The sequence below is a fragment of the Pinus tabuliformis genome, chromosome 2_2 (genome assembly GCF_031772625.1).
Source record: "Pinus tabuliformis cultivar Carrire ecotype Pingquan chromosome 2_2, CPIR1, whole genome shotgun sequence".
Classification (NCBI taxonomy): Eukaryota; Viridiplantae; Streptophyta; class Pinopsida; order Pinales; family Pinaceae; genus Pinus; species Pinus tabuliformis.
Genome location: NC_142300.1, coordinates 49,987,963 through 50,004,366, shown reverse-complemented (window position 1 = coordinate 50,004,366; position 16,404 = coordinate 49,987,963). Strand labels below are relative to the sequence as shown.

Genomic DNA, 16,404 nt, shown 5'->3' with positions numbered 1-16,404 from the left:
CTGCCTTTGATTGAGCCATGAACACTGTTACCTCAACCTGTAAAAAAAATGAACAAACTGCTGTAAAAAATTTAAAAATGCAAAAAAATGAACAAACTGCTGAAACAGTGAAATGCCAGTCTTAGAACAGAGACAATACACATAAATTCAAGGTTACAATACACATAATTTCATAAATTATAATTAAATTATTAAATAGATTCCATTGTTCACCTAACAGAGGGTTGGCCTCACACATCTCATTGCTACGTTTCCATTAAAATTTAAAAATAATCTGAAGAGTGAAGACTGAAGGGTTAATAAATCCTCTATGTTGCATTTAAAGTTTCAACTTTCAAGCCAACTTTCAACATGACCTTGATAGAAGAGATATCCATGGTCATTGGTGGGTATCCTTGTAAGTTGTAATATGAATACATCACTGCCAACTGGAGGGTTGGATTTCAAATTTATCATTTAAGTCATCCTCTAGTGAACTGTGAAACTGAAATAGCTTCCAGTTCCACGGTTTCTCCAACCTTCAACAGTGAACAGTGAACACTAATTTGAAAGTCTAGTACCAATAAACATAAATTTATGCTTTAAAAATTAAATCAAACAGCCAAGCAAGCTCCATCTCCTAAGAGTCCAACTAATGAAGTTCAACCAACTCCATGTAATCTTGTCAATGGAAGGATGGACATTGGATAGACATCTGTCATCTATGAAACTCTAAATAAACTACGTTCTTCCTTGAGATGAAATTCTAAAGATGAAGTGCAATGAAGGACCAAGGTAGAAGAATAATAAGTTGAGAAAAGCAAGGCCACATAAAGAGGTTTATCAGTTTATGTAAATATTCAAAAGAAGAGGGGGTATATTTTCAAGATAGAGATGAATGTAACTGCAAAACATTATTATTCAGGACCCCTCGTATTACTACGCACGTCAATAATCATTTCATCAAACAGTGGCACATTTCATCAAACAGTTTATAAACACACTGCTGTAGGTGCTCTTCTTGTATTTATTTCAATGTATTACACACAGTACCACAAGAATGAAGCGTGTTTGTCACTGACTCACTCCGTTTTATGAGTTACCTGTCAGTCCGTTTTATGACACTGTTCTGCTACATATACAATATTCACATGCTATTGCTAACTTAGGGTGAGAATATATGAGAAACGGATATATTATTAAGTTATTAACACATAAAATAGGCACAGCCGCACACATTATGAACTCCCAACATGTATAATACTGATACATAAGTTACGGCGTCCGTTTCAGATGTAATAGAAAGGGACATCCTTGCTGTAGCAGTGTAGCGTAATAGGTAGGTTACGTAGGTAAACAGTGAACAATACCAACTTACCTGGTGGACTGTGGACAATGCAATGGTGGTCTGAGAGTCTGCTCCTTGCTGCTACAGCACAATCGCTTGCCAATCACTTGCAAAATGAAACTATCAAGCAGCAAACACGCCCTTTTAACCCGCGCTGGGCGCTTAGCGAGTCCTGGAAACAGGACTCGTTTTTCAAAATCGTGACACGCTCAGCCAAATTGTGACACGTGCCAGGACACGACGTGTCATAAAGGGACACGAATCCGTACCGAATCGTGTCGGATTCGCTGGATTCGCGATTCGAGGGGCCTTTAGGGCGAATCCGGTGATCTAGATAGGAACCAAAGGGGGGGAGGGGCGGTATAAGGAGGCCAGGAAAGAAAAGGGGGAGAAAAATGGAGAGCGGGCTGATGGATAACCGATTTCCAAGATTGGCTTAGTTTAAAGTCATCTTCTCTATTCAATTTGTTGGGGTGCTTGAGCTTCCCTAATGATTTGATAGTTGTAGAAAGGGATAGAGGCTAGGATTTTGGATTGATTAAAACAAATAATGTGTTTAGAATCAAAAGAGTGTTAAGCAATGGTAGACTTTGAGAGACGAAGATGGTTGGTATCAGCTATATGCTCCTTAAGGCGAGATTTGAAGGGACAACCTATCTAGCCAATGTAATACTTCTCGCATGAACATGGAATATAGTAAACCTTTGAACCTAGCTTGGGGTCGAATTTATCTTTGGTTCACTGGAAGAAATTCTCTATGCTATTGAGTTGGTGTGCCAAAATCTACCTTCTCATGTTGCAGAAAAAATTCGGCAAGAGTGTGGTAGAGTTCTCTGGAAGGCTAAACCCACCAAACCTAATTTATCCAAGTATGAAGTCCTAGCCATTAAGCGTCTTAATGATAACCTTGACATTCTTATCCTTAAGGAAGATGAAGAAAATGCCATTGTTATCATGAACTCTATTAATTATGAATTTAAATTACTTGATCTTTTTTCTTCTTCTTCCCATAAAATCTTGCCCAAAATTCCATCAATTCCATTACACAACTTGACACTAAATCTATTAAAGCCTCCTCTGTAGATCTCTCCATTCAATAGCGTCTTATTCCCCTTACCCCTCAAACTCCAAAAATTTATGGGCAACCAAACTCGGAGTCCCCATTAGACCCTTCGTCAGTGCCAACGAAGTCCCAACCCATGTTCTTGGTTGATATCTAGCCTCTAAGCTTCAATAATTTGTGGGATCTACCCCCTATTACATTAAATATGCCACTGATTTCATTCTTAAAACTAAGTACATCCTTGTTGATGATCATGATATTGTGGTTAGCTTCAATATGGTGTCTCTATTCACAAAAATCATTGTTCTTGAAGTTGTTGATATGATCTCTAAGCTTATTGATTCTAAAACTCTTAACCTTGTTAAACTTTTCCTCTCTTCCACTTTATTCTCTTTCAAAGGCACCATATGTGAGCAAATCGAAGGTATGGTGATAGGTTCATCCCTATCTCCTATAGTGGCTAACATCTTCATGGAATTCTTCAAAACAAAGCTCTCGACACTTGGCATCAAAAGCCAAAGTGTTGGCTTTGGTTTGTCGATGGCACTTCGTCATTTGGAAGCATGGCTTGTCTGTGCTTAATTCCTCTCTCCCATCTCAACAGCATATCCCCTCATATTCAATTAACCATGGCAATTGAAATCAATAAATCTTTCCCTTTCTTAGATTTCCTTATCACCTGAAAACCTGATGGTTCTCTAACCCATCAAGTCTACAGAAAGAAAACCCACACTGATCGTTATCTCCATGCCCATCCCAAAAGTCAAGTCATTCTAAAAATTATCATCTCCCAGGCCCTTAAAATCCTTGCTCCTCGATTCCTTCCCTCAGTACAATTCGAGTTATTCCAAGCTTTAAGAACCAATGGTTGCATATCAATAAAGTTTTTTATGTCGTCTCTAATCCCAAATCCATCCCCTTTGTTTCCTTTCCACCTCAAGGCCAAGTCTCTCTCACCTATATCAAGCGAACCATTCACCTCATTACTAAGATCTTATCAAAAAGGAACATTAAAACCATTTTTAAACCTCATCAAACTTTGAAGCAAATGTTCTGGTCAACCAAAGATAAGTTTGACCGCATGTTAGGTTCAGGGGTTTACCAAAATCCCTCTTCATGCGAGAAAGCTTACATTGGCCAAACATGCCATCTCTTCGAAGCCCGCTTTAAGGAGACTATAGCTTATACCAACCATCTCTGTATCTCAAAGTCTTCCATTGTTTAACACTTTCAATTCTAAACACCTTTTTTTTATCAATCCAAAATTCTAGCCTCTGTCCATTTTTACAACTCTCGAATCATTAAGGAAGCCCTTGAAATCGAGAAGCACCCCAACAACTTCAATAAAGAAGATGGCTTTAAACTAACCCAATCTTGGAAACCGATTATCGATCAAATCACTCATTAAATTTCTCTTCACTCGCCCCCCTGTTAGAAAATCGGAAAGGCATAAAGATTTTCTTTTGTTGATAATTACTTGTGATTTCCTTGAGTTATTATTATCTTTCTTATGTTCTTCTTTTTATCTTAGTTCATTAATTAATTACCAAAACAAAAACATGAAGATCAAGAACGCCATATGTTAGCCAGGGAAAAACCCCTTTATAGGGGAAAACCCAGTCAAGAACTCTTCCTTCAGTAATTCAAATGAGATAGACCAAGACCCTAGACTAATAGGCCTTCCTCCTCCACCAAGTCAGCGTTCCAAAGAGATACAACAACCTTCAATAGTATTTTCTTGTCCAACAGCTACAATCGAGCATCAACCCAGAAATTACGGCCCCAACTTCATCAAAATTTTGGTCCAACTTCAGAATTTCGGCCTCCCCAGCAACTGCAGAATTTTAGCCCCTCTAGTAGCTTCACAACTTTACACGTGTGGGAAAAAGAGAGATAATTTTGACGACTTATGTTTGTGAGAGACCTCCTTCTCCTTTGTTATCCTTCTTCTTCTTCTTCCTTGAAATTCACACTTTTCCTGGCCCCAGAAGATGCAGATCGAACTTGTTGTGAGTGAGTGACAAATGAGGTCGAGTTGTTGCCTTTATATAGTGATTTTTCTGCCCCAGTTTAGGTCGACTTGTCCAGTTTGAGGCTGACTTGGTGGAGGAGGCCTAATTGACCTATTTTACAATAAAATAAATTTCTTCTTTGACAAATAAATCCCAAGAAGGGTTCTTTACAATATGATATGGACAAGGACACTTAACATAAACCTTAGAGGCCTTCAATGGCGGCTTTGACCTAAAAGCAATTGACCCAAGCATGAAACCCATGCTTTAATAAGTCAATTTATTTAATAATAAAATTATTTGTTTTTCTTTTGATAAATACATTTTATTATGATTCAAGTACAATTATGAAGACTGCCACTAGTTACATTCTTCAACACTCCCCCTTAACTGGGGAGGTATTCATAATTACCTATATCTATAGAGGTACATGGAAGATCTCCAAAATGAACTACAAAGAGTTCTACAACACTCAATGTTGCAGACTAGATTCTTGACCAGGGTAATCTATCTAGGTGGGACTAAGATGGACTAAAGCTTTCAGTTAGCCTACTTACCATCAGGCTTACTAACTAACCACCAACCCAAGGATCTAGGTGTGTATCTAAGGTCAGAGCTCCAAGACCAATGCCACCCTCCCTCTTCGGGATCTAGACATCAACACGTACGCCGACCATATGTCCTCCCAAGCATCTACCATTAGATGCTTCACCTCTCCCTAATAAAGTAGATATATCCATTTGTCCAGGCATGCTTCCCAAGTGTTCATCCTTTTTTATCAAGTGATTTACCTTTTCAAACACAAACCGCAATCAACAATAAACTTTCAAATATACATATACAAGTAAACACATACTTTCGGGGCTCTTAGTCATCTTGATGCCACTTAGTTATTTATATTCAAATATTCAGAAACTTTTCTTCTTTCATTTCTTCAGCAACACCAAGACATCCTCAATATATTGCAAATCTATTCATTCTCTGATTTCTTCTATAAGGTATCCATCGTGACTATCATAATATGCCCTCCCTCTCAATTGGGAAGATATACCCTTTCTTCTATCTAGGATCCCTCTCAACTTAAGGAGATCAACTATTTCCTTTTTCTATAACATCAGAGAGTATTTCATGGCTCGATTCCTTCTTACGGTATCAAGGTCATCTTGATCATTGTCATCCTTATAGCTTTCTTCATCATGCTCATACAGACATCTTCATTATCTTGAAGATTTTGTACTTGCAAAACTTTAATAGCAAGTACAATCAAATATATATATAGAAGCATGAAGTTAACAGTGTCAAAATTATGTCAAGATAATGGAAGCATCAAAACAATCAAATACTTTAGACATCAAATACCTAAATCTATTTTGGTTCATAATAAGTAAGAGACACATACCTTTTGCTAGGGTTATTGTCATAAACCCTAGACCACATCATTAAAAATCAATCAATATATCAGTCTCTAGGACCTCAATATTACTTTCAGAGATATATGGTAGACTCTTCTATGATATATTGCAAACCCTAGAATCCATCTTCAAGGCATAAAGCCTTGGATATCATCAATTCATTCAAATACAATTCTACAATGCATCTAAGGGCTCAACAATTTTCAAAATTTACATGTTAGGCTCTACTAGGGATTGTTGAAAACCCTAAATTTTATCAAGAAAACTAAATCATATCGGAAACAATATCATTATATCCTAGAATATCAATCTTCTACTAAAGTTTTGTTGCAAATCCTATAATTCACAAACTATGAGCATCAACAATTAGATTAGCATACTCACATATACATATCTAGGATTTCATGCACTGACATTTCTCATTAATATCTACTAGGTAAACGCAAGATACAAACATCAAAGTTAGAAATACAATGAATTTTCTCTAGGCTAGGGTTTCATACAAACATACACCTAGGGTGTCATTCCTAAGAGCTTACCATAGATACTATAAGGGTTTTGCCCATAAACCCTAATTCATCAAACGCTAGGGATTCAATACATAAATTTAGATAGAAAACCCTAGAGGGCTAGGGTTTTTATTATAACAATACCAAAACCCTAAACATAAAATGAATACGTTTTTTAGATTTCATTAACAACCCTAAGTAGACTAGGGTCTCATAATCAATATTGACACACCCTTAGGTAAGGGTTTTACAGTGAACCTTTTAGGGTTTCACAAGAATGATCAAATGATAATAAAATGAAGGTAAATTCAATCTAATGATTAATCACCCTAATAAAAAATCTTTACGATTCAAAAACCCTAGACATAACAATGTCAATAATGTAAATCAAATTTTAAAAGAAAGAATGATCGTACCTTTTGCATGAAGAGAACTTTATAACAAAGTTTATATTTTAAGACATACCTTTGAGTTGTTTCTTAACAAACCTTGTCGGACATCAATTCTTATAGGCCAGAACTTCTTCCATGCTTCAAGTCTATCCTTTGAAGTCTCCTCCATAATCCTTGAGCATTTAGCAAGTTTTCCTAACACGAAAAATATAAAAGGTTATTAGCATACAATTCAAACAAGTATTGATGTGAGGAGGAAACCGAACATGAAAAGATCAAATAAAGAAAAGAAAACTTATCTTTTGGTAAATTGGTGGAGGCAACATCTTAATCCAATCTTGAGGAAAACCAACAACTAAAAATAAAAGGTGTTCCAACAAGACATGTTAGACCTACAAGTTCTAGAAATCAAAGCATAAAGGAAAACAATTCAAAACTTAAAATAGAAGGATATGTAAGGGATGGAGTCCCTTAGAGTCCCTAGCAAATAAGTCTTTGACTTTGGATTCTTCCATCTTGTTCTTCCTTGGTGGAGCTTTATCGACAATATTTTCTTGATCCCTATCTCTCTTCTTATTCCTTGGATTCTCTAGACAATGACTTTTGTAGTGACCCATCTTGTGACAATTGTAACATTCTATCTTGGATAGGTCAACTTTCTTCTTTGGTCCTTTGAACTTCTTGAAGGTTCCCTTCTTCTTGTGATGAATGGAATAGGCTTTAGAGATGTTTTCTTCTTCATCCTCCTCCTTGTTGTTAGTCAACGATACTCGAGCTTCTTCTTGACCGCATGCATTCCACATTTTCTCAAATGTTGGTGTATCCTTCTGACTGTTAAGTCCTAATGCAAAGACACTCTAAGATTTTGGTAGTCCTAGAAGAGCAGTAATTACTAGTTCCTTTTATAGGACAACTTCATCTATTTCTTGGAGTTCATCTTTGATTCTAGATATCCTTATAAAGTAGGATTCCACAGTATCATATTTTTTCATCTTGATAGTTCTTAATTCATTCTTAAGACTTGCTATTTAACCAATATTCTTGATGGTGAATAATTTAGATAGAGCCTCATACATTTCTTGAGCAGAATCTATGTTGGATATGTATGGAATGAGGTTGTCGTTTTCTCCATCCACTATTAGGTTCATAGCCAATATTCTTGTTTCTCTGAATTTTTCTTTCTCTGCTTCACTTGATTCATTTGTGGGCTTCTTGATTTTTCCTTGAACAATATTCAAAACTTTGTTCTTTTTTAGAATAAGGTTTATCCTCTTTTTCCAGGCCCTATAGTTAGATGCTCCTTCTAGCTTGTTCCCTCCCTTCATTGAATGTGTCATATTTCTTGTAGATAATATGTTTATCCCTTTATATGACCTTCCTTCAATCTCATTTTCTTCAATAGATCTTCAGGCTGCCTTTTTCTTCCTTCTTCACCTTAGCTTTGAAACCATATTAGAAAATCGAAAAGGCAGAAAGATTTTCTTTTATTGATATTATTTGTGATTTCCTTGAGTTATTATTATCTTTCTTTTGTTCTTTTTACCTTAGTTCATCAAGAAATTATCAAAACCAAAACACGAAAATCATAAACACCAGATGTATGCGCATAGCCAGGGGAAAACCTCTATATAGGGGAAAACCCAGTCAATAACTCTTCCTTCAGTAATTCAAATGAGATAGACTAAGACCCTAAACTAATATACCTTCCTCCACCAAGTGAAGCTTCCAAAGAGATACAACAACCTTCAATAGTCTTTTCTTTTCCAACAGCTACAACCCAGCATCAACCTAGAAATTTGCGCCCCAACTTCACCAGAATTTCGGCCCAGCTTCAGAATTTAGGCCTCCCCAGCAACTGCAAAATTTTGGCCCCTCCAATAGCTTCACAACTTCACACGTGTGGGTAAAAGAGAGAATTCTGACTTCTTATGTTTGTGAGAGACCTCTTTCTCCTTCGTTATTATTCTTCTTCTTCTTCCTTGAAATTCACACTTTTTCTGGCCCCAGAAGTTGCATATTAAACTTGTTGTGAGTGAGTGACAAATGAGGTCGAGTTGGTGCTTTTATATAGTGATTTTGTTGCCCAGTTTAGGTCGACTTGTCCAGTTTTAGGATGACTTGGTGGAGGAGGCCTAATTGACCTATTTTACAATAAAATAATTTTTTCCTTTGAGGAATAAATCCCAAGAAGGGTTCTTTACGTTATAACATGGACAAAGACATGACATAAACCCTAGAAGCCTTCAATGGAGGCTTTGACCTAAAAAAAATTGAACCAAGCATGAAAGTTATGCTTTAATAAGTCAATTTATTTAATAATAAAATTTATTTTTCTTTCTTTTGATAAGTACATTTTATTATGACTCAAGTACAATTATGAATATCAACACTAGTTACATTCTTCAACAACCACCCTCTTTTTTCCTATTTATGTTCTCATTTCAATTTTTTCATCTCTTCTCTTATTCTTTTCATTTATTCTAATCTATTAATCTTGATCTCTTATTCTCTTATCCTTTTAATGATCTCCTCTTTCTTATATTATGTTATTATTTAGGTATTTATTTTCATATTAATCATCTCCTCCCCAACCTTTCCAATTTAGTCCATCATCACTATACCTATTTACAACCATATTCAAATTTGTGTGTGTGATGAGAATTAAACAGTTATAAATATAAATAAACCTTAATCCATTTTTCTGTTCTTTATTTATTAATTATATACTGGTTCATCCCCTAATTTGCTATCTTGATCCTTGAGCTCCTCTATTTGTGACCCTTTTGACCTCTCACTCTCCCTTATTTAATCTATTTATTTATTTTAAATGAATATATATTTATAAACCTTAATTCCATTGTTCTCTTCTTCATTTATTAATTATATATTGGTCCATCCCCTTATTTTCTATATTGATCCTTGCGCTCCTCTTTTTTTGACCCCATGGCCTCTAATTCTCCCTTATTTCATTTAATTATTTATTTATTGAATTTTTGTTCTACATTTCTTAACTTTAGTGATTTATTTGTTCTCAATTTAATCTTTTGACTTGACCTTCTCCTTTAACATCTATCTTGATTAATTTATTATTTAATCCCTAACGGTTAATTGGTATTCTTCTCTATTAAAGACTCATTAGCATTCATTTGTCATCATTATGTGTTGTGGTCCCTAACAATGGGTAGAGTGTTCTTAATTTTAGATAACAATGGTATGTTCTATGCTTAAAACAATTTACTTCAATGTTCCTTTAGTAGCCCAATGACAAATTCCAATTATATCAAGTAGCAATCACATTAACTTATAGACATTGACAGTAAATGCAGATAGAACATAAAATCATATGCAGAAAACAAGCCAAGACAAGAGGACACAAGATGTGGCAGATGCCAGGGACAAACCCCAATGTGGGGAAACACTTTGATCAAATCTTCTTATTATTTTTCAATAGTTCAGTAAAGAGAGAGAGAGTACAAATATCATAAATGTGAGCCCAAAACAGATTTTCCAAATCAGCAGACAATGCAGCCCTAACCAAAAAGTCAACAATGGTCAAGACTACCCAAAATGTTCTCCAATCAGCTCGGTCAACCCCATTCAAAGGAGAGAGAACTGAAGTCAATGCTAGTCAACCTGTCCCAAACTTCTCAATTTTTATGCCCATAAATGTGGCCTAGAAAAGTCGAACTTCTGGGCCAAAAACTGAGGTCAACGCTGGTCAAATCACCTTAAGTCAACACTAGTCAACGCCCTGAAAACTTCGACCTATTTTGCCCAAAAAAACTCGACCTCCTACCACACGTGCGAAGAAGAGAGAGAGAGAGTTGCCTACCACACGTGTGAAGAAAAGAGAAAGACCTCCAAGTTGTTCGAACCAAATAAGAGAGAGAAGATGATGTGATGAGTGATGTTCAAATGAGGAAAAGGTCTCCTCTATTTATACACTTCGTTGAGGGTGAAGAGACACATCTATTGGGCTTCATGAGCCTACATTTGACTGTCGTTGACCTTGACAATTTGTCCATAAGAGAAATAAATTCATAATTCCATTTCTGCTTGTCAGAATGAGATGATCTTTCTATCAAAATTGTACCTCTCTGAAAGAGGAATCCAATGCAGTAATCATCTCCGTCATATGAGTTGTCCTAAGGTGGAAGTTGGCCATAATTGCCAATTTAACACTCCCTCTCAACTAGGGAGAATTCCACCTGCCAACCTATCATCCTAAACCATCATACCATCAATGCTCTGCTCTGCTATGTTGAATCATGAAGTAATAATGAAGAAGTGATCGAGAGTGTATCATACCACTCTCCACTGACTAAAGTCAGTCCTTGATCCCAGATAAAGTTGTTGAACACCATGCATCGTAGTCATAGGGAGTACGGCAATACACTATGCGTCCATCGGTAGTGTAGTGGTCCCTAACCAGATTTTCCCAACTCATTGGCCAAATGAGAGGTACTTCCCATGAGTCCTAGACTCTATGGGTAGGATGTGTGTCAGGGCAACAACAGGAGAAGGTGAACCACTCATCTTGCTCATATGCCATAGGAGAAGGTGAACCACTCATCCTATGCATATGTCAATCGCAGGGGAAGGTGAACCACTCACCCTACACACATGTCAACCATAATGTGGTATCATAGTGGAAGGTGAACCACTCACCTTGTATCCAGTGCACCACTAGGGGAAGGTGAACCACTCACCCTATGGTCGCTCATAGCTAGCTCCAAGAAGTACCCCACACCCCCAGGAGCTCCTAGAGCTTTGTATTCAACTCATACAAGACCCTCATAAGAGGGTCATTCCACAACTCCAAGTCTCTCTCGGAAGGTTAAGAATTTGACCTTCCCGAGAGGCTTCGTGAGAATATTTGCAACATGCTCATATGCCCTTATGTGTTGGAGCCTAACTACTCCCCGTTGTACCATATCCCGGATAAAGTGGTACATGGTATCAAAGTGCTTGGAGCGGTCATGGAACACGGGATTATCTGATAGAGGAATCCCACTCTGGTTGTCGCAAAAGATCACGGTGGTATCTACAACGTGCTCAAATATCTCACTGAAGAGCTTCCTCAACCAAACTGCTTCACAACAGGCCATACTTGCAGCAATGTATTTGGCCTCGGCGGTGCTTAGTGCAACCGATTTATGCTTCCTGCTCATCTAAGATATAGAAGTAGAGCCCAAAGAGAAGCAACACCCAGACGTGCTCTTACGATCCACCACACTGCCAGCCCAGTCAACATCTGTATATCCATGTAGTCTCAAATCCCCGGCAATGTATCTCAATCCATAGTGGATTGTGCCCCAGAGATATCTCAAGAGATTCTTAGCAGCAATCCAATGAATGTGATGAGGCTTGACCATATATTGACTCAACGTGTTCACAGCAAAGCATATGTCAGGACAGGAGTTGACCAAGAACATCAGTGCCCCCACAAGTTGACGATACTCGGTAGGGTTCGCCAATTTGGGCCCAGCAACACTTCCACATAGCTTCTTGAAGTTGAGTTCCATCGGAGTAGTCACAGACTTGCAGTCCACCATCCCACATCTCTCAAGTAGCTTCACAATATATTTTCCCTGAGAAAGGAAAATCTCACATGGCTTTTGCCAGACCTCCAACCCTAGGAAATAATGCATCAGTCCTAGGTCCTTCATTTCAAACTCAAGAACCCAACTCCCTCTTGCATTGATGAATGAGAGGGTCATCACCTGTCAAGAAGTGATGATCCACATAAAGGACCAGAATGAGAGGTTTGTCCTTTTCAACCTTGAAGGAAAGGTCTGGGTCAGCATCACTTCTTGTAAATCCCAACTTCATAAGATAGTTATCGATCCTCTCATACCAAGCCCTAGGGGCTTGCTTCAACCCATAGAGGGCTTTCTTCAACCTGCATACATGTGTCTCACGATCTTGAACCTCAAACCCCTCGGGTTGCTCCACATATACTTCCTCCTTAAGTGAACCATGCAAGAAGGCAGTTTTAACATCCATCTGATGAAGGTTCCATCCTTGTGAGGCAGCAAGGGCTATGATTAAACGAATGGTGGTATATCAGGAAACTGGTGCAAATATCTCATCATAGTCTACTCCTTCCTTTTGAGAGAAGCCTCAAGCAACAAATTTTGCCTTGAATTTCCCAGCACTCCCATCAGCTCCATGTTTGATCTTGTAGATCCATTTTGAAGTGACCACAGACTTATCCTTGGGTCTAGGAACCACATCCTAGACATCATTCTTCATGATCGATTCATATTCTTCGTTCATTGCATCCTTCCAAACCTATTGCTTCATGACTTCTTTGAATGTACAAGGCTCAGATTGTACAATGGTACTCATGACAGCTAAGTACCCTTGGTACCTATTCGGCTTCTTGCTTTCACGAAATGTCCCCCTCGGTGCAATGTGTTTCTCGGCATCTTCAAGAGTATCTTTAAGCCACAAAGGCCTCTTTCTTGTAGTAGAGGGCTCACTAGGAGGTGGATCAATGGGATCCATCGGACCTTCAACATCGTGCATCGGTTCATCAGACGGAGATTCATCCTGCTTTTCTCCATCAGCATCATCATTTTCCTTCCTAGGAATAGGAAGATCTTGAATCTTTTTAAGTGCAAAATCTTCATTGAAAGTGACATCATGACTTAATTCCACTTCCTTTTGACTAGGCAAATAGATTATGTATACCTTCGAAGTTTCATTGTGGCCCACAAATGTTCCTTTCTTCCCAGATGCATTTAGTTTGTTTCTTTTCTCTTTCAGCACATGAAAATATACGGGACAACCAAAAATTCTAAAATGAGAAACATCAGGTTTCTTACCGGTGAATACTTCTTCGAGTGTCTTAAAGTCCAAAGCTTCATGTGGGCGTCAGTTTTGGACATACACAACAGTGTTGGCAGCTTCTCCCCATAAGAACTTCGGAAGACCTTCATCATGATGCATAGCCCAGGTGGCTTCAATGATAGTACGATTCTTCCTTTCGACAACACCATTTTGTTTAGGAGTATATGTGGTGGTAGTCTCCCTCTTAATGTCTGCTTCTCTATAATAGCCTTTGAATTCATTAGATTCATATCCAATCCCATTATCGGTCCTCAATATTTTGATCTTCTTCCTTGTTTGATTCTCGACCAAGGCCTTGATGGGCTTCATGAGCCTACATTTGACTGTGGCCTACCTTAACAATTTGTCCATATGAGAAATAAATTCATAATTCCATTTCTTCTTGTTAGAATGAGATGATCTTTATATCAAAATTGTAACTCTTCGAAAGAGGAATCCAGTGCAATAATCATCTCCATCATATGAGTTGTCCTAAGGTGGAAGTTGGCCTTAGTTGCCAATTTTAACAAGTGTCCACCCAGAATGTCTGATGGATTAAAAATCCTCTACACAATTTCATTCAAAAATTCTCCACAAAATTAACAACTGAAAATCTACATAAATCTACATTGTTATTTGAGGGTTTTTCACAAACCCTAACTTCCATAATGTATAACTTTGAAAGTGTAGCTAACCAAATTATGAAAATTAAACTTGATATTTTGTGATATTTATCCTTAATATGGTCCAAGTTTCACTATCTAAAACCTCACAAAAATATTATTTCCAAAATGTCAAACTACCCTGTTTGAAACTTATTTCAAGAGCATTTAGGAACTTGGAATTACTTAAGAGTGTATGTCTAAAATTATAGTGAACCAAGATATGAAATTTGAACTATATATTCATTGAGATCTGGCCTCAATGTGGTCTAAGTTTCATGATCTGAACTTTCACAAAAAAAAAAAAAAAAAACAAAAAAGACTATAGCGAAAATTTTGAACTGCCCTATTTGAGATTGATTACAGGAGCCTTCAAAAGCCCTAATTTCCTTGGAACATATCTTTGAAAATATAGTGAACCAAGATCTAAAATTTGAAACAGAAATTGCTCGAGATGTCTGCTCAATATTCTCCAAGTTGCACCATTTGAAATCTCCTAGAAAAGAGTTATAGTGAAAATGCCCCAATGACCTATTTGAAGTAGCAAAACCCTAGGATTATGAGCTCTGATACCAAATATTATGATCGTTGCACCCAAAAAATGATAAAGAACCAATAATTACAGTGCTTTTCGAGGAGGGAACCTCCTTTTATAATGGATACAATGTACAAGACAATATTTGATGATTCTAAGACAATGGATACAATTATAGTGAAATGTGACTTTGAGTGGTGCTAGCCTACATAAAAATACAATAGTAGAAATGTAATCACTCAATATAAGGCTTATATAGGGTTTAACAAACAAAATATATTTTTACTATATTATGTAGATGCTACTATAGTAATATTCTATAAGTACTAAAGTTTATCGATACCAATATGTTAACATTTCATAAAGTAATGTATTTTTCAAATTTTGTAATTGTTTCATATTGAAAGAATTGTACATTTTATGCTTTTTGTAATTCTTTATTTGTTTACAATATACATAAATTTTGTACAATGTTTATTTGGACTATCATCACTAAAATATAAGTAAACTAGGTAAAAAAAAATGCATTTATCAAAACAAATAGTGATTCACAAACCACTTTAAACCACTTTTCAATGTTGTATATTTCACAACAATGTTTATATATGTTTATTTATGATTTTCATGGTTTTTGTATGTAGAATCCAAACGGTATGGATTTATATTTGTGATGGTTTGTTTTTGGCTTGGCATGATCATGCACAATGCAGGGATATGCATCATCTTTTTTAGATCTATATTTGTATTTCATTTTTAGTTTCATTTTGAAGCAATTGTTACCATAATGTGAATGTGCATGGTTTGTAACATTTTAGTATGGCTCGAAAGTCAATATGAATGTGAAGGTTTCCTAGACTGCTTATTTTTTGATATTTTTCAATGTGAATGTGAAGGTTTCTCAGAATGTGCCTGGTGTTAATCTGGCAATAGAAAAGGAGGGTCACACGCATGCATTTTGTTGCACAAAGGCTGGGTCAATTTGGGTTGCTAACCATACAGTGGATTTAATTACGAAACATGTTTTGGCATCATAATGCCATGTTAAGAATAAACAGCTATAAGCATTCAAGCAACAAATAAATTTATTCCTAATAATATCATCATAATCCAGAAATCTATTCTTTCCCGACCTTTATTTTAGAACATGTTTCCCTTGTTATTTAATGTCAATGTATTGCTACAATGATCATTATTTGTTGGATGTCGATTATCAACCACCTTTGAAGAACAAACATGCTAGAATTTCTATTATGATCATATGCACATGCATTTATTAGAATGACCTTTATGCGTTGACATATTTTCTCTAGTCACTTCTTGAGCTTCTTTTTCTTTATACAATATCACATAGTTAAGAAGTTTAGTATATTTACCACATTTTAAGGGTTAAACCATCACATTGGATGACATCCTATATTTCATTTCAATTTATTGTTTTCTATCGCTACTATTATTATTAATGCATGTTGACTTGTACAAGTAATTATTAATTTATGTTACTATGAAATTACAACTTTTTTATTATTATTATTATTATTTAAATTCAAATGAAATTATAACTTTTTATTATTATTATTTGAATTCAATAATTAAATGAAATTGAAACATGGAATTCATTAATTCAAGTTCCGATTTCCATTTTTTACATATTAAAAATG

The 16,404-nt window shown here is 36.3% G+C and overlaps 1 protein-coding gene across 8 annotated transcripts in view; it reads left to right on the top strand.

The window, feature by feature from the left end:
- LOC149191426 (alpha/beta-Hydrolases superfamily protein) overlaps nt 1-16,046 on the top strand; it is a 567,598-nt gene extending 551,552 nt beyond the window's left edge. For all 8 annotated transcript variants that reach the window (XM_089404268.1, XM_089404262.1, XM_089404266.1 and 5 more), the window contains one exon: nt 15,640-16,046. In XM_089404268.1, coding sequence (XP_089260394.1) covers nt 15,640-15,780 — 141 coding nt within the window. In that variant the 3' untranslated portion in view covers nt 15,781-16,046. The remainder of the gene's footprint in view (nt 1-15,639) is intronic.
- Nucleotides 16,047-16,404: the final 358 nt, after the last annotated feature.